Source organism: Chelmon rostratus, chromosome 6 (assembly GCF_017976325.1).
Source record: "Chelmon rostratus isolate fCheRos1 chromosome 6, fCheRos1.pri, whole genome shotgun sequence".
NCBI classification, from domain to species: Eukaryota; Metazoa; Chordata; class Actinopteri; order Chaetodontiformes; family Chaetodontidae; genus Chelmon; species Chelmon rostratus.
Genome location: NC_055663.1, coordinates 18246687 through 18264831, shown reverse-complemented (window position 1 = coordinate 18264831; position 18145 = coordinate 18246687). Strand labels below are relative to the sequence as shown.

At 45.0% G+C, this 18145-nt stretch overlaps 1 protein-coding gene across 6 annotated transcripts; it reads right to left on the bottom strand.

Moving 5' to 3' along the window:
• Positions 1-1152: 1152 nt before the first annotated feature.
• zmp:0000001167 (protein phosphatase 1 regulatory subunit 12A) lies at positions 1153-17329 on the bottom strand. 6 transcript variants are annotated; one of them, XM_041938790.1, is made up of 25 exons: positions 16962-17329; positions 12071-12201; positions 11784-11902; positions 10708-10864; positions 10375-10519; positions 10199-10273; positions 9998-10077; positions 8186-8391; positions 7972-8081; positions 7696-7893; positions 7478-7560; positions 7290-7379; positions 7021-7140; positions 6832-6933; positions 6629-6719; positions 6395-6523; positions 6201-6303; positions 5987-6090; positions 5773-5832; positions 5653-5675; positions 5487-5550; positions 5252-5356; positions 4318-4368; positions 4055-4105; positions 1153-2479 (listed from the first exon to the last, which is right to left on the bottom strand). In XM_041938790.1, exons 1-25 carry the CDS (start codon positions 17235-17237, stop codon positions 2393-2395), a joined length of 2760 nt encoding a protein of 919 aa, XP_041794724.1. In that variant the 5' UTR covers positions 17238-17329; the 3' UTR covers positions 1153-2392. The 6 variants fall into 6 exon arrangements, with proteins under 6 accessions (XP_041794724.1, XP_041794726.1, XP_041794725.1 ...); XM_041938792.1 differs by having other exon boundaries at positions 7021-7122; XM_041938791.1 differs by having other exon boundaries at positions 7696-7890.
• Between the last annotated feature and the right edge of the window lie 816 nt (positions 17330-18145).

Below are 18145 nucleotides of genomic sequence, written 5' to 3'. Positions count from 1 at the left end.
CAGTCTTCACAGAAATCCTGCATTACAAAACGTGAGGGCATTTAACAAGTAAGTTAGTTTTAGTGAAATGCTGAAGAACACAATATCAAACATACTTCTAATTAATCAAATGGCCACAAAGTGTTCACCACACAAACAGCCTACACTTTGCCTGGATGGTAATCCACCTTCAGGTAGCCCAGATTACACAAGTATTATTTCTCATTCATTGTAAGTTCTGCAAAACTGCAGAACTAGCTGTTAAATTTGTAAAAAAAAAAAAAAAAAAAAAAAAAAAAATGAACAAAATCCCCTCAACTGCACTTCATCAGTTGCACCACTTGGTGGGGCTAAGGAGCTGTTTGTGTTGTGTTTGGCATCTGGCATCATGCCGGGGGTCAGAGCCACAAACCCTGGGAAAAGCAGTGCTTTGTCCATATAAGGCTGCAATCCATCCGCTTCCCTCTTCCTCCCCAGCTCCCTTCCTCTGTCTTTCTCAGACCTGAGGGATATTTACAGAGAGAGTGCCTCGGCCAGCCTGCCCTTCCTTATTAGGAGCTCAGCTTGTTGTCAGTACTCGTACCCTGCAGGACAGTGGTCCATCTCCCTGCTCAGATGATACAAACAGATGGATGACGAGTGTTAACTACACTGTAACGCAAATGGCCCGTAGCTCAAAAGACAACGGGACCATTACAGCTTTTACCCAGAGCACTCAACCAGCACATGCGATGACACTCATGTCTATCAAGTTGGTCGAGCCACTCGTGATGGACTGTCCACGTGGGAGCAGCTGTAGATTGATGTAACAGTCCAAACATACTGTAAATAGCTTTTACGTTCTCGGTGTGTGAGCCTTGCAGTGTTGCAGCTGTTCCCTGTTCTTTCTCCCCAGTGATGTAGGACATCTGGCTCCCAGAAAAAAAAAAAGAACCATATGCAGAGATGATGTGTGGAGTGCTGGTGAAGCAGCAAGAAAGCAAACAACCAGGTGAACGCAAATCCCAAAAGTGAGCAATCTGATGACTCCACCAGTTACACTACTACGAAGCCAGGAATCCAAATGAGATTCACTGCTGTGGGTAGATACGATGTTTCGATGCAGTGTAGCGTTAACATTTAAATAACAGAGGTGGATCTCAGTATCCGTAATAACCAGGCAGTCGCTACAAACACACTTTTTTTTTATTATTAGGGTGCAGAAGACATCCATTCAATATATTAGAAAACCAACATGTGAGGAAAGGCTACATGGAATTTTACTTCAAAAGGGTATTATTCAAGACTAATATTTATACACAGATAATATACAGTCATGCTCCCTTGCAAGGGAGGAGTTGACAATGGAAAACTATGAAAATAATATCTTTACCGTTGGTAATAATTAAAACCATTCATAGCATAATAGGCTTTGACAGAACAGCACTTTCTATAATTGTGCAATGACCTTTGACCTTCAGCTATTAGTAAATTCCCCTTCCACTTGCTAAGTGAGAAGGTGCTGCTCTGAAATAAGTGTGTCTGTCTGGAGGACGGGCAAAGCCTCGCAGATGTTTTACTGCTCTGCGGAGAGTAAAGTGCTGTGGTCGACGGACCTGGTTCTGCGGCCATTCTTTTAAGAGCACGGAGTGTGTCTGTGGTCACAAAAATAAAAATGTACGTGGGGAAGTGCATAGGTGGAGAGGTAGGTGGGTTCAAACACTTGCATGTGGAAAGAAAACAACCCAACAGAGCTTCATTGACCCCCCCTCTCTCCGTCATCAGGGCGCTGCTGAATGTAAAGAGCCGGGTTTTTAAAGAACTACACCAAAACCTTTACTGCTCGACAACACCTAACACTTGAACTGTGAGTGGGGTAAATTAGTGAATGTGTGACGTGAGTGTGTTCACAAAAAAATAAATACTTAAGTGCGAGCTTTAAGGCCCAAGCTGCCTTGTGCGCTCGTGGAATGTGCATCGAGGAAGTATGTGATGCACGCATAGGAATGTGTGTGCATGTCGGCGTTCCCCTGACGCACAGTCGCAGTAGATGTTGTGTTTTGTGTGTTGCACCAGCCGTGGGCATTCTGGCTGTTGTCAAGTCTCATGTTGCTACTGTGGGAGCCTCTGACCATAGCCACAGGCCCTCGTGCCAGAGGTCTTCCTGTGACAAACGGGCAGCGAAGGCACACAAAAGCCACTCCAGCTGTTCACAGAGAGGCATCACAATCCAAGTCGAGCTGTGGTGTTCACGTACGTAGGAAATTCTGCTGCTTCTCAGTCCCCCCTCCTCTCTTTCTCGCTCGGTCTTTGGCACCAGGAGGAATGTGTGGAAGGAGGCAGGGATGGATGGATGGATGGATGGATGGATGGATGGATGGATGGAAGGAAGGAGGAAGGGGGCTCCCTGCTCTTCGTCTCTCTTCCTCTCCGTCTATTTGGAGAGTTTGCTGATGACACGGATCAGTGCTCCATTTTCATCCTTAAGACGCTGGTTGTCTGCTCTCAGGTCAACCAGAACCTGGTGGTAAAAATTGAGCTCACATTAAAAACAACACATAAAACGAAATATAAAACCAGCTGATTTAATTTCTTAAAGCGACTTTGTTGCTTGTCTTCCCATGACAGGATTATGAGATATTGGGCCTTAATGTCCACTCCAAGAAAAAAGAAATGTAAAAATAATTGTTTTATATTTTTTATGTTATTGAGCCACTAATAAGAACAAGATAATAAGGATAAAAAATTCACATACCCACCTCTTTCTAAGATATGGAACTCTACCAAATGATTGAGCAGACTATTAAAGGGTTAAAACAGGATACTTTTCATGTTTTAAAAATAAATCATTATTGAACCAAATACTTTTTGCATGCTGGAGTCACAATAATGTTTAAAAAAAATTAAAGGAGTAGTTTAACTTTTTGGAAAATATGTTTATTTGATTTGTTTCTGAGAGTTAGATGAGAACATTGATACCACTCATGTATGTTCAGTAAATAAGAAGCATCAGATGGTTAGCTTAGCTTAGCATGAGGATTGGTAACAGGGGGAACAGCTAGCCTGGCTCTTCATACAAAAAACAACGTTTATAACAACAGTTTGCTGCTTTAGACGGGGTTGTGTGCTGGACAATTTCTTGTTGACATGTGATGTTTTTCATCATGCCATATGTTAAAATGCCACATGTGCATTTTCATACTGAGGAAAACCTCTGTCCTGGCCGTTCTCCAATCCACATGTACACAGTGTACTGTCAAGCTATCACATACAGAGTTTCACACAGTGTTACAGCATAAACAATAATTAAAAAACTGAAATAAACAGACCTGAATAAACAGAAAAGCACACTGATCTCACGCCAGTGCTTTATCCTTACTGCACCAGGATAAAGGCCATCTTTAAAACAGCATGTATACCTTAATGCTACCATATCTTTTACCCGATAGTAGATGAGTGTTGTCTCTGATAATGGCTTGTGTTCTCTGCCTGCACCCATGCATGTCTCCAGGTGTGGCACAGGGGTATTATTCTGGAGGCCTGCTTAACAATTCTGCCAGGCAACCAGCAGCGACTCCAATCCAGAGACTGAAGGTACCTTTAGACAGCGCCTCGCTAGCTGTTTTTCCTTGTTTCGTGCTTCATGCTAAGCTAAGTGGTAAATCTCACCACAAAGGCATGAGAGCAGTGTCAATCTTCGCATCTCACCTTTGGCAAGATTTCAAGTAAGCATATTTCCCAAAATGTTGAAGTATTCCTTTAAAGAAAAGGACTGACATTCTTTACCTATTTTTTCTGTATTGCTGGAAACGTCAGACAATTCATAAATGAGTCATTGTGTCATTTCACATCCAAAATTATGAGAGCGCAGAGATCAGCTGGGTAAAAATACTGTACCCGTTTGGGTCATGTAGGCAAACATCCATTCAAATGAGTCCATCACGTCATAAAACAAATCATCACACCTCCTGAAAACAGGCTGAGAGAGGGTGTACTGTATAGAACAACTCTACAGTGTACCTCCACAAGCTACAGCCAAGCTAATCAAGCAGAAGCATGCAAAGTGTCTGTGGCCACGATAGCAGCGCCTCCTCACCTTCAGCTCCTCCTCCAGCTCGGCCATTCGCCGCTCCAACATCCTCCGGTCCTGACGCCAGGGAGCCGTGGGGAGGGGAGAGAGTGATGTAGGGAGGAAGACGGGCCACGAAAGGTGAGTGAAAACAGGCGAGAGAGTGGTTCAAGTGGGGGGAAGAGAGAAGAGAGCGTCAACAGACAGCAGGGGTGGCAGTCGTGAGGCAGTTGAAGCTACAACAACAACAACAGCAGCAGCAGGTAACGCCATCAGCAGATATGCATTACCTTCCTCTCCAGCTCCAGCAAGGCCGAACAGTCACTGAAGCGCTCCTGTCTCTGTTGGATACGACAAGTCAACAACATCAACATCATCATCATCATCATCATCATCATCATCATCATCATCATCATCACCACAACTGTCGGTTACGTGATCTCTACAAGGCCTGTGTGCAAAAAGACATTCTCAATCATAGCAAGATTGCAACTTTTGCTCAGCGACCATGTCCACAATTGAAAACTTGAAAACTGAAATCAGTCATCGTTCACAACGCGTTACACAGTGAATTAAACTTGTGGGCAAAATACAAAACGATTTGAACACAACTTCTGGCAGCTGTCTAAATAAGTCTTTTTTGTCCTCATCTGTGCAATGCATTATGCCTGTTAGCTCTCTGTTACGGACCACTGAATGTGAACTATTTTTTATGATGTGTATGTATATATTATGGGGTACTTTAGGGTATAAATGAGGAATAATTCCCACTAGACAACAGAAAAATGCTGAACACACTGTACAGCGAATAGTGATTCATTTCTGTGAATGATGTTTCCTGCTGAGGTACAACGTGTTTACTTTTTGTTTTCCTTCTGTGATAAAACCCCTGAAATGTTTACGTGACGTCTTTAACCGTTGCGTAACAGGAGCACGAGTAGAGACGAGTCATTAAGTCTGTGGGCTGACATGAGCTAGCACTAGCCACCGCTAGCAATGGAGAGCAAGGGTGCAATGTATTGTTAATGAATTCAACTTTTCATTTGTCAGACGACGACTGAATTAGTTCTTTTAAAAGTTCCCAGTTTTTGCTTTATTATCGAAATCGTAAGGATTTTATGTTGTTTTTCTAAAAAAAACCCAACTTTTTTTCTAAAAAAAACGATCCTTTTTGTATTTGCATGGAGACGTTTACAATAGCAGTCTGTGTGTCAGCGTTGTCACCTGCGTGGCCTTTTCCAAGTCCAACCGGGTCTGATTGATAATCCTCTGGGTGTCCTGCAGCTGAGACTGAAGCTGACTGTTTTCTCTGGAGAGCTCCTCGAACAACTGAGACACACACACACACACGCACACACGCACACACACACACACACACACACACACACACACAGAGGGGTAAATAACTGGATAATTAAATACAAATTTTGTGACTTCAGTATCAGTTCTGTCTGCTGACCTTCTTAAAATCCTTGGCCTCGGAGCCTCCTCCCGACGTACAGTCGTTACAGGAGATGTCCGACCTGAGTAGATGAGCAGAGGTCAGAGATACTGCTATCATACAAACTGTGCTGACTGAATGAAGAAAGAGGCCAAATCAAACGGGTCAAAGGCTCAATTCATACCTGGAACTCAAGTGTCGGATAGTCTGCAAACAGAGAAGACAAGCAAACAAGTTATGGCCGAGTTCTTAGGTTACAGGCCCCTGAGATCACAAACAAATACAGACACACACACAAACACACCTGTGGATCCAGCCCACTGCCTGAGAACTCTTCCTCTCCACTCGGATCATTGTCATCACTCTGCAGGTGACACAGACAGCAAAACATGTTCTTACAAAACACTAAAGTGAAGTAACAGCATAACTGGTGTTGTTTTTCAATGTGCTGCTGCTGAGTATGTCTTGCTGGCATGGTTTGCTACCCGTCCAAATAGAAAGACGGCGGCAGCGTTTACCTCGCCGGTCTTCTGTGCCTTCCTTCTGGCCCGAGCTTGTCTCCTCTCCTTGCGCTCCCTGTCCCACCGCGCTGCCTCACTCTCCCCTGTGTTGGCCTCAATGTCTGGAGCGAAGCCAGACAGCAGTTGTTTAAGAGCAAATCAGTTATTTCAACAAGCACCACATTGTCAAGCTCCAGGTTTCGTTAGAAAAGGGGGAGTGGTGATGTCTTACCTCTCCTGTCGGACGTCTGAGGCCGTGGAGTGCCAGTGGGCTGCGTGAGGCCCAGCAGGTCAGACTTCTGCAGACTGGCAATGCGAGACCTCCAACTTACTTCCTGTAAACACAGCATGCCCCGCAAGTGACGTCACACTGCATTATATAAGTGCAGCCAATGGAGGCCTGTAACTCTGATATATGGCTCTCACCCCTTCCTCTCCCTTCTTCGCTTTTGCTTCCTTCTCTTTCTCCTTCTCTTCCTCCTCCTTCTTTTCTCTCCCTTTGTTGTCCGTCTTCATCGTCTTCTCTGCCTCCTGCAGATCTGTTAGCGTCACCCCCTTGATTCGGAAAAGAGACAACATTTGCGCCACATTGACACGCAACACTGGAATTCATCAAGTAGAATCTGCAGCGAACACGCGGCGAGCAGGTGACGTTTGTACCTGAGTGGAGCGGCGGGACTGCCGTGCGTGTCGGGAGCGAGCCTTCCTCTGTGCCTCTGCCTCCTCATCCCGCACTGGTGTCAGGTATGATCTACACAAGTCACACACTTATAGAATCAATGCAGCACCGTCAGGCCCACAATTTACAAACATCAGCCCTTTGCCATCCACACACACACACACAGACAAAGGCCTCTACTCACTTGCGCCTCTGCTTGGTCTCCTGTTCGCCCGTGGTCGTGCCTCGAGAGTTGGAGGTGGTGATGGCAGACTGATCCTTCTTTTCTGTCTGTTCCTGAGGAAGTCTTAAGGAGAAAGACAAGCGTGTGACCATCAGACTTTTCAGATAAGTGAGAAAAACAAATTGGGAAGCAAGTTTAAAAATGAAGCACCTCTGGGCCAAGACACTATTGAGGCGGCTGAGTCCAGCGGAGCTTGTTCCTGTGCTACCTGAGGTCACCGTGGGGTCATCCAGTCTCTTTCCATAAGATGAGCTAGAAAGACAAAGCCCACTGGAGACACAAAGGCATCTTTCACAGCCACACGCAAGAATTACCATTCACTGCAGGGGCAGCGTAATAAGCTGTGACACGGCAAAAACAATCGCACGCAAACAGGAGGGCGGACAAATACGAGACGGGGTGTGAGCAGCATGACTGACCTGTGAAGCAAAGAGGGGGTGGAACTAGTGAGATCATTCCCTGACTGACTGTGAAGGCGCCGGGTGTAAGAGGAGCTACGGCTTAGCCAACTGAGGGAGAGACAGGGTGACAAGGGCACATATGCAGTGACTCAGAAAAACAGATTCTGGTTTCACAAGCGCAGGAGCACATGAGAGCACAGGCCCACCTGTTGGAGTTGTCAGGGCTGCTGTCTGGAATACTGAAGAGTCTCCGTGTTGGGGTGGGCGGTACCCGGGCCAGCCTCGGCTCCTGAGAACGAGATCAGTTTGAGTCTCAATGAGCGGAAGACGTAAAAGGAGCCTTTATTTTGGAGTCACATTCGATCTCTAAAAGAAAAGCTGGTTTCACGGGTGTGTGAGTCATGTGAGCGTCTGTGGTGCGCACCTTGGTGTCAGGCTCGGAGCTGAGGCGGGGGCTGGAGGCAGAGCGGGTCATGCCCAGGCCGGCGTCTGGAGGTCTGCTGGGGTCCTGGCTGGAGTCGGACAGTCCAGCTGAGCCCAGAGTCACCGAGCTGCCTGCCTTCCTCAGAGACGTTCGCCAGGAGCCCGGGGCCTCGGTGGTCGGGGGCTTGCTCGGGTCCTGCTACAGAGCCAGTAAAAGCCATCATCTTTATTGTTCAGTATTGTTGACGCTTGACATAATATCTCGACATGTTTTTACCTTTTTCGCTTGGCTTGCAGCAGTACTCGCTGACATGGAGGTAGACAGCAGGCTGGTGGCATTGCGTTTGTTGTTCAAGTTGTTTATGATCTCTCGGTTTTTTGCTTTCTCTGCAACCGAGTAAAGGTCAGACATTAATAAATCACTATCAAAACCATAAAAAAGTCATAAAACCCATCTGATTAAACATCTTAGAATACAACTTCTCTCTCACCCGACTCTGCGTCGCTCTCCGATTCGCTCTCCTCCTCCGAGCTGGAGCTGCTGGAGGCCTTGCCCTGGCTCTGAGACTGGTTCTGTCCCGTCTGGCCTTCCTCCTCCTCATCCTCGGCCGGGCTGCTCGGCAGGGCCGGGGGCGGGTGCTTCTCGCGCTCGTGGAGGCAGATTTTCTCCTTGCTGCTCATACGAGAGATAGAAGTCCTGCAGGGGCGGGGCCAAGGTGGGGTGGAACAACAGGTGGCATGCAGGGAGCTGATCAGTGAGGGCCATCATTCCACGTGCAGCCAATTAGAGCGAGCATGCAGCACGTCAGTGGGCGGAACAGTGGGTCACTTTGTGTGATGCCATGTGTAGCACTGTTGTCTTATCACTGGATGTCACTTTGACAGCTTTTTACAGCTTTTTGCTTAATCACTTTTCTCCCACTTTTTTAGAATCTTTCCTCAATATGTGATAATGCAAACTTCACACAAAGCCACAGGGATAAAATAGCAACAGAGGAGCAACTCCACACAAATGACAAACAATGTGTGTCCCAACCACATACTGTATACTACAAAGTATATTATTTGTACTAATTTGTGCTAATTATATTGTGCTTAAAGTTCTCATCTACTGCTAGTATAAAACTTGAAAACTTCAGGGTTACTGGTGCAATATAAGTAGAGATAATACGAATGTGTCTCAGAATAAACCACATTGTTAACAGAAAGCTAACTATCACCATATTATCGCTGGGTGTATCAGCTCATTGTGGGACATGTTATATAGTGAGCATATATGTGTGTATAAGAATCTTTGTCACTTTGCCAGATATTAATATTTTGCTATTTTAGCCATACACAGTTTTGCAATGTTTTTCCAGACATTTCATGACATGATGATGGTTTCTGATGTGAAATTACAGATACTGTGAGGGAGGATTCAATCTATGTTACAGACCTCATCAGTTTATTTATCATTTTATGTTTTTTTTAGTCATTAATTATTTACATTTTTCCTTTGTGATGACAGAGGTACTTTAGTCAACTAATTATTATTATCATTATTATTTTTCTCCCACTCTGTTGCAGTGTAGGCAAAAGTAACCATTAAAACAACAGTAAACTTTGAACCTATAGGTTATCACCTGGTGATGATTTAGCTGCTGAGGGAAATGTTTTATGGCTTCTGCCATAGCCACTAGATATCTGGGTCAAGATTTCCTCTTCTGTGCGCCGGTTATTGTGTACAACCCAATTATCAACCAAGTCCAGATGAGAGAATAGACTTCAGATATCTGCATATGACTGCAGATAATTAAAAAATAAAAGCTAATAAAGAAGCTAAATTGCCGTTTTGAGATTGCTTTTAGGCCAGTGCGGCCCGCCTCTTTTTGCTCTTTGCGTGAACTGCGATTGGTCAAACTGACAGCAACCAGAAACCAGAACACTTCAAATAAGAAAATCTTGTCCCTCGTGTACAGATTTTATGTGCAGATACCTGTCTATAGAGATTATGACCACACTGAATTAAGTATGCATGTTGCCATTTTACGGTTTACTAATTTTTTTTCAATTCTCCAATACTGAACAGTTAGTATTCACTATGAACCTGGGACACAGACTGTTGCTGACTGCTACATCTATCCAGCCTAATGTCAGTGGATAGAAGCAGCATCGTTCAAAGGAATGCTGGGACTGTTAACATCATACCTGCATGCAAACTACTGGAACTGGGATTACTGGTATTCAGCTGAGGAACAGCGTAGCGTGTGCACACGCGCATACTAACACACACACTCGCGCACCAACACACTGGCACTGACCTGCGTGTGCGAACTGGTACCATGGAGATTGGCGGGCTAGTCTCAATAACAGGAGTCTGTTTCTCTTTCTCGCTGCGTAACTGAAGAGGAATATAAACACACATAAACACAGAGAACATTTGCCGCTGTGACACTATCAATCACATCAGGTCTCTCTAACTGAGCGAGATAGTCGTGGAGCCTGTGCGAAGGCAGACTCACGGCGTTCTGTTTCTTCTGTAGCTCCTCAAGAGTGTCAGCGAGGTTCTCATCTGCAACATCTAAAGGTGTTTGGCCCTACAAGGACATTCACAGTGCGTTATTACTCAAGGCCCAAGTAGAGGCTTCAATCACAAGAGTTCATGCCAAGTAAAAAGTTTGTTTGTCTCGACACTCACTACGTTGTTGACGGCGCCCATGTCGCACATGTTGTCTGCCAGCAAGGTGCACACCTCCTCTTGCCCCCAGTGAGCTGCTGCATGCAGGGACGTCCACCCGTCGATGTCCCTGCTGTCCACATCCACCCCACACTGCAACAGCACCCTGAGCAAGGCAAAGTAGAGGGGAGGGAAAAAAACAAGAGGGGGAGAAGATGAGGAACATCCAGGAGGAGAGGACAAGGCTATAAATTACCAAAAAAAACCCCCAGCTTTTGGCTTGATGTGATACCAAAATAAGACGCTAACACTAACAAGCTGTCATTGCTCTAATGTGTGTGAACTGATGCTCACTTCAGGACTTCGATGTAGCCTTTGGCGGCGGCAACGTGCAGAGCGGTGGCCTTGGTGTTTGGGTGAGGTGTGAGAGTGCCGCCTCCTGCCATCACGGCCATGGCGTCCTGGAGCATGATCCTCTCCTCCTCCTTTCTGGCGTTGTCCACGTCTATTCCTGTGGCGCACACGGCAACAAGCAGTTCCAATCAGAAACACAGTCACACAAATCTGATTTTAAAATCCCCAAAACTGTAAGCTGCAGACAGATGAAATATTCAATTTCTTATTCAGTTATCATATTTGTGCTCTGTGGTTTCCGCTGCATGACGGAGCCCAACAATGTCTGGATTTGACAGTGATGAAGATACAAGCCTGGAGCCTCAGCACAGTTCAGTGCTATGAAGGTCAGAAAACATTTGGTGCACAGTGACTCTGGCCTCATTTCTTTGCCTATTTTTGTCTACTCTGAGCGGGTCGCGTGCTTCCAACGTGACCACAAACAGGACAAAAATGCTAAAGACATTTTGGGGCATTACAACCCTGATTCCAAAAAAGTCGGGACGCTGTGCAAAACTTAAATAAAAACAAAGAGCAATTATTTGCAAAGCCTTTCATACCCAATCATGATACCCTCACCTGTTACCAATGAACCTGTCTACCTGTGGAATGTTCCAAACAGGTGTTTTTTGAGCATTGCCCTAGAGCCCAAGGTGGCATTTTCAAATAACTTTGGTCAACAAATGGTCCAAAACCCAAAGATATTCCATTTACAATGACAGACAAAGGAAAAAGCAGCTAATGGTCACATTTGAGAAGCTGGAACCCAGCAAATGTTTTTGCTTAAAAAATGACTTAAGCAATTAATCAATTAATTGTTTCAGCACCTACAATTTGGCATTAAGAAAAATGATCATTTTAACCACATGACTGCTGTCAAATTCTCGCGTTAAATGTCTTGATAACAGAAACATATTCCAGTAACCACATACTCATGAAGGTCACATGCACAGCCCTGTCAACAGCCCTGACAGGAAGTAAAGCTGGACTTAAAGCTGGAGTGGAGGTGTTACTGTCGGCACAGAGGGATTCCTCACCTTGCTTTTTGATTTCACCTTTGAGAAGTCTCTCCATGGCGTCCTCTGTGGCCACGTCCAGGGGAAGCTCTCCTTCACTGTTCACCGCCCCGACGTGAGCGCCATGCTCTATCAGGTATCTTCAAGAACAAAACCAACATACGGTATATTAGTTTAATGTGTATTACCTGATATGTTGTTAATTCCAATGTCTTCCTCTGAACTGACTAAGATTCATTGTGTGCCTCGACTGACTATTTAAATTATAATGGCGGTGATGTGATAGAGTTGTGGTGGTCAACACTCACTTAGCGATCTGAATGAAGCCACAGGAGGCTGCAGCGTGCAGAGGAGTCCAGCCCTCATTGTCCCCTCTGTTGACGTCACTCCCGCTCTCCACCAGAAACTGCACCATCTCAGCATTTTCATCAATGCAAGCCTGCCAGAGGACAGACAGCCACATGATGGATCGCTACGCAAGTGCTGACTGTTTGTCGTTTATCGTAAGAATCCCTGCTAGGCACATTGAAAAACAAAAACCAGACGGCACACGTCAGTCACAGTCCTGTTTCGGCACAGTCGAGAAGGTCTTTGACCCGTTCCATTTTGGTTTGTTGTGAAAGGCAAAACTGCAGTCACTTCCAAAATCCATTAACTTCAACTCAAACACTGGGGCTAAAATAAAGACTACTGTGTCTACTTGTTGTAATGACGTTCTGTTAAGTGGGCTGCTAAAAGCCCTCAAGTACTTTCCAAAACAGTCACTTTGTGGCAAGAGTGAAACAGCAAATCTATTTAGCTGCTCTTCCTGAGGCGAGGTCTAGCTAAGATCCCAATGTGATCCAGCACAAGTCCCAAGACGAATCCCATGAGGGCCTCATGGTATTATGCTATGATATGTTTCTTTAATTTCTGCTAACATTTATGAGAAAAAACTTCAGAAGGTAGGATCTGTGTATGCCCCAGGTTTTTCACGCAGCAAAAAAAGCTCTGGAGCCTTTAAATTCATTCTTAAACCAAGTCAAAAAAAGACAGTGGGGTAAGATTATCTCACCTATTTTCAGTCTGTTTTACAACATGTTTTAAGAATGTTCTCGAAATAAGTGATAATCTACTTGTACAAAAGTAGTTGATTTGTAATAGAAAAAGATTGCATTAACTTCCAAAAGCGGCCATTTTTCTTTGCTTTTCGTTGTTTTTAAAGAAAAAAAGGGCTTTACACTTCAGTTATTGGAGCGTGCATTAGTAACTAGCTCTAAAACAGATAAAGACCTGCCTAAATTGAAATCACAAAGTCACATAAAATGTTACTGATCTTACATTAATGTCATATCAAAGGAAACTGACGGCTCCATATTGCTTCTTTTGTCTATAAACATCCAAATTTGGAACAGTTGGAGGCTAGATGAAAAGTTTAGGCATCACCAAAGTCATTCGATTTATCCTGAGGGGGACATGAATACCTGTACTGTAATTTCACGACAGTCCATCCAATAGCTGTTCAGGCATTTGACCCAAAACCACAAATGTCAACCTCATGGTGATGCCACAGAAGAAATCACCAAAGTCAGTAGAATTCATCCTCTGGGGAACATTTAAATGTCTGTACAAAACTTCACAGCAATCCATTAAATAGTTGTTGAGATATTTCAGTCCGAACCAAAGTGGTGTACCGATCTACTGACATGAGGGTAAAAGTACTTGGTAAAGATTTAGCAGTGTCCTCCAGCAGTAGTTCTAAAACACATGAGTCAGACTGGACCGAGTGTTAATAACAAAGGCGTTAATGATTCTCCAATGAGAGACACAGCATAAAGATTCATCGGGGTTGGCAGGAAAGGGCAGACACATAAGTTACTGTTAATCCTCATTGGGACAAAAAAAAAATTGTTTCTAGAACCTGATTCCAAGAGTGGGGACACTGCGTGAAGCGTAAATAGAAAGTAAGCATTTGGGAACTGAGGGCACTAATTGTTGAAGTTTTGGTAGTGAAATTCTTTCCTATTCTTGTGCTCACAGTCTGAGGTCTCCATTGTCGTATTTGACGCTTCATAATGCACCGCACATTTTCAATGGGAGCAGGTCTGGACTGCAGGCAGGTCAGTTTAGTAGCCGCACTCATTTTACTACATAGCCACGTTGTTGTAACACGTGCAGAATGTGGCTTGGCTCGTCGCATAAGCAGGAACGTCTCTGAAAGAGACCCTGCCTGGACGGCAGCTTATGTTGCTCCATAACCTGTATGTTCCTTTCAGCATGAATGGTGCCTTCACAGAAGCTATCTACCCCACACCAGCACAGATGCTGGCTTCCTAACTTAGCACCGGTAACGATCTGGATGGTCCTTGTGGAGGAGACGATGTCCATGATTTCCAAAAGCAATCCGAAATGTCAACTCGTCAGACCGCAGCACACTTTTCACTTTGCATCTGTCCCTCTCAGACAAGTCTGTGGCATTTCTGGATATTGTTGATGCAGGGCTTTCACTTTGCATAGCAAAGTTTGGTGCGGACGCAGCAACGAACTGTGCCTACATGGCGTTACCAGGCCCATGCAGTAAAATTCTTCATACAATTTTTAATGCAGTACTGACTGAGGGATCAAAGGTCACAGGCACCCTGTGTTGGTTTTTGGCCTTGCCCCTTGTGTGCAGTGTGTGAGTTTTCTCTGGATTCTCTGAATCTTTTGATGATATTGTGGTTTGTAGATGGTAAAATCATTAAATTCCCTGCAACTGTGCATTGAGGAACATTGGGCTATTTGCCCATGTAGTGTTTTACAAGGTGGTGAAACTCGCTCGATCCTCGCTTGTGAACAACTGAGCCTTTCGAGGACGCTCCTCTCATACCCAATGATGCTGTCACCTGCTACCAATGAGCCTGTTTACCTGTGGAATGTTCCAAACAGGTGTTTTTGAGCATTCCATAACTCTTTTGTTACTCCTGTCCCAACTTGTTTTAAACATGCTGCTGGCATCAAACTAAGAATAAACACGTATTTACAAAAAAAAATCAATGATGTTCATCAGGTAAAACATTAAATATATTGTCTTTGTACTGTTTTCAATTTAGTATATGTTAAAAAGGATTAGCAAATCATCACATTTTGTTTTATTCATGTTTGACACTATCCCAACTTGGAATCAGGTTTGTATGTCGTATTTTATCACTAACAAGCTGGTGAGATGACATCTGCCCAGAACAAGACTGCTATCTCTAATGTGATGGCCTGTCCAGTCATTTATTATCACTGCAGTTACTCTGCAAAACGTCACAGCATCGAGTGTCTGCAGCCGCACGGAACCTCGTCTTTCAGGCCGTCTTAAGCCACCTACTGTAAGAGGCTTTGCTTTTGGGCTAAATCAACTAATCACAAAGCTGCTACAAGTCTCCACCCTCAGTCATAAGATAATTAGTCTGGTAGTAGGGTGGGGAAAAACAACAAAAACGATGAGGCTAGTAGTTGTAGCCAGTAGCACACGCAGCACCTTGTAAGTCAGAAGCAGTGTTCACTCGCAGCAGAGGGGGAGCCCTCAGAACAAGTGGGTGCTCCAAGCTGAATGAATGAACACAGGGCACTTCTTGCACCCTGTGCATTACGAGGGTGCACACACAGCCTCCCAGCAGACTCCTTCGCTGGGTCATCAAGTGACTCATTGTGGAAATTGCCTCTGACAACAGCAGCTTGTGCTGTTTGAGGAATGTTTTCCATTTCTTCATCCGAAATCCCTAAAGTCCCCACCATGGGGAATTGGCAAAGGGAAGGAGAAAGAGAAAGAGAGACAGGGAGACGAGGGGGAGGAGGAGGAGGGGGGACAAAGGAGAGAGAAAGTGTAGAGGAGAAGACAGAAAGGCTTTGGATGGAGAGGACGGAAAGTTTGGAGAGAGTGGGCCTATATTTAATTCTGGTTGCCAGGCGACCAATGAGCAACAGGGGAGAAAGAGATGGAGGGCAGGAGAGGGACCACACCGGGTGACGGTCCCACATGTGGATGGGCCGAAGGAGGGCACGTTCACCCGACATCCAGGCAGGAACAAGCTCAGCTGCTCATCTGAGCCGATCACGGGAAGGCAACTTCATCAAATACGCACTTACATTAGGGGGAAAACACCAATCATCTCAAAGCATGACCTCAGTGGTAGAACACACGCCAGCTGAGCTCCAATTCAGCTCCAGCGGGCAGGAAAATTAAAAAGCACCACATCTTTTATGTCGACTGGCACGCCTGAATATCCAAGTTCAATCCACACGACTGAGAGCTCACCGTATAGAAGAGGCAGCAGCGTGTTTATGACACGCGGCATCATAAAAGCAGAGGAAATACTGCATCACCAAGGGCTCGTGTGACAGTGATGTTGTCCAGGCGGCTCCTCTGTGTTATGACTGAAGTCGAGGGGAGGGAGGGACCTCAAAGGCTGAGCTGCATCAAGACTGGAACGTGCTCAGAAGAAGTGCAGCCAGTTTGGGACATGCAGAAGCAACAATCCTCAAAGTGTAATAAAAGCTGAAGGTGAAGTCATCCTCTTCTGATTTTGCTACAGATGCCCTGTTTATAGGGTGGTGGTTTTTAATCAACAGGCTTACTTAAAAATGCTGGAGACCTGTTGATCAGATGATGAAACCCTTCTCTGCAATGCAATGACCTAGTGTTCTGCCCAGACTTCACCGAGGACTGTCTGACTCAAGCCTCCCAGCCAGTGCCTGCTGATGTCTAAAAATCATCCCACAGCCTCTGAGGTGACCGGTTTTGACTTTCTGCGGCTCACTGCGGTCCTTATATCTTTACATTGTACGCTACAGAGAGAAGCCCAGACTTACTACAGGCAACAGTGCAGATGACCCAGCCTACCAACAGACTAATAAACTAACTGTGCCCGTCTACAAAGGCCAGAAAAGCTCCTGCAGGGGAATCAAATCAAGACATGACAAAGTGATGGCTCCAGTTTAAGCTAACGTTCCTGTAGCTGCCACGTTGAAAAGCAACGGAAACGCTTGGATTAACGTTAGCCACACTTTATATCGACCTCGTAAGCCCACGATAAGATAAGTTAACGTTAATGCTTCTTCGCTGTGAGGATCATTAGCGGGTGAGCTTTGAGCCGCTAACGTTAGTTGAGCGACAGTTAGCAGCAACTTAACTCATAAATACATTATTTAACAGAGTTATTAAGAGTTAGGGGGTAATGGTAACTTTCCTACCTGATGAAGCGCTGTCAGTCCGTCTATGTTGGCGTGGTTGATGTCAGCTCCCTGCCGGAGCAGCGCCGCCACCTCCTCCCGGTCTCCGGCGGAGCAGGCGGCCATAAACACGGCTCCTTGGGCGAATCGGACTTTGGCCCGCCGCGTCCCGGAACCGCTCGAGGGTTCCCGGGCCTCCGATCCCGTCCGATCCGTCTCCGAGCCCAGCCATCGCTGCAGCTGATCCTGCCGTCGCTGTTTGGCAGCTTCGGACCGGGAATGGTCAGTGGCCGCCATCTTCCCTGGTCTGTCCCGGACAGATTCAGCTCATGGTACGAGAGAGAAGCGGAGCGGATGGTTTGGATTGAGCCTCCCCCGGGCTGTGCCCCCTGGTGGATACACTCTGGAAACGACTCCGTGAACTTCAGCTCGAACTTCTGACTGAGTGGCAGTACTATGCTGCCTTTAAGTGCTACTCGGAAATACCTAACTCAGTGGGAGGTACCTTGTATTTTCCTCATAATACTGCATTGACATCATATTTTCTTTCATTTTCCACAGTCTAAAACAAATGTAAAATCATATATAGCTATTACAAGTGTCACTTTTTCGAAAACTAGCATATAACTTACAAGACAATGAAACAATGATAAAACAATGAAATAAGAACAATAAACCTGCACTAATGATGTGCAGACAAATAACCCTAATAATTGTGTAGGATTTAAATCAAAAATAAAAGCAAATTTTTCACCACTATGGTATATTTCATTTTAGTATATTTTATTGTAGGTGCTACAAGCACTACATCTTATTACCTATATTTAACTTTTAAAGTTTTAAATGGTAACCCTAACCCTTAACATGCACCAGTCTAACATGTTTTTTGTATTTTGTATTTGTGTTATGTGCTTTGTATCTTGTGTGGCCTGCTGCAAAACCAAAACCAGACTTGATAACACACACAAATCATGGTAAAATGACTTGTCATCATTTATGATTTAGATCAAACTCTCCACTGATACCAGTTTATTATGGACTTCATATGCCTAGTTGAGAATCAGGCAGCTTGCTGGGAGAGTCAAAAATTAGTGGGAAATAAAAGTGCGAAATTACATATATATTGTCAAAAATAATTACATTAAAGCCAACACTACATGTGTTTCACAATACATGTCACAGATCCCATTCTTCTAGTCTGAAAC

Coding starts and splice junctions, on each gene's coding strand:
- zmp:0000001167 (XM_041938790.1), bottom strand. CDS start 17,237: ATGGCGGCCACTGACCATTCCCGGTCCGAAGCTGCCAAACAGCGACGG. Junction 10,274..10,374: donor TGGGCGCCGTCAACAACGTA/GTGAGTGTCGAG, acceptor ATGTCCTTGTAG/GGCCAAACACCTTTAGATGT. Junction 6,304..6,394: donor CGAAGAAGGGAGAGGAAGGG/GTGAGAGCCATA, acceptor CTGTGTTTACAG/GAAGTAAGTTGGAGGTCTCG.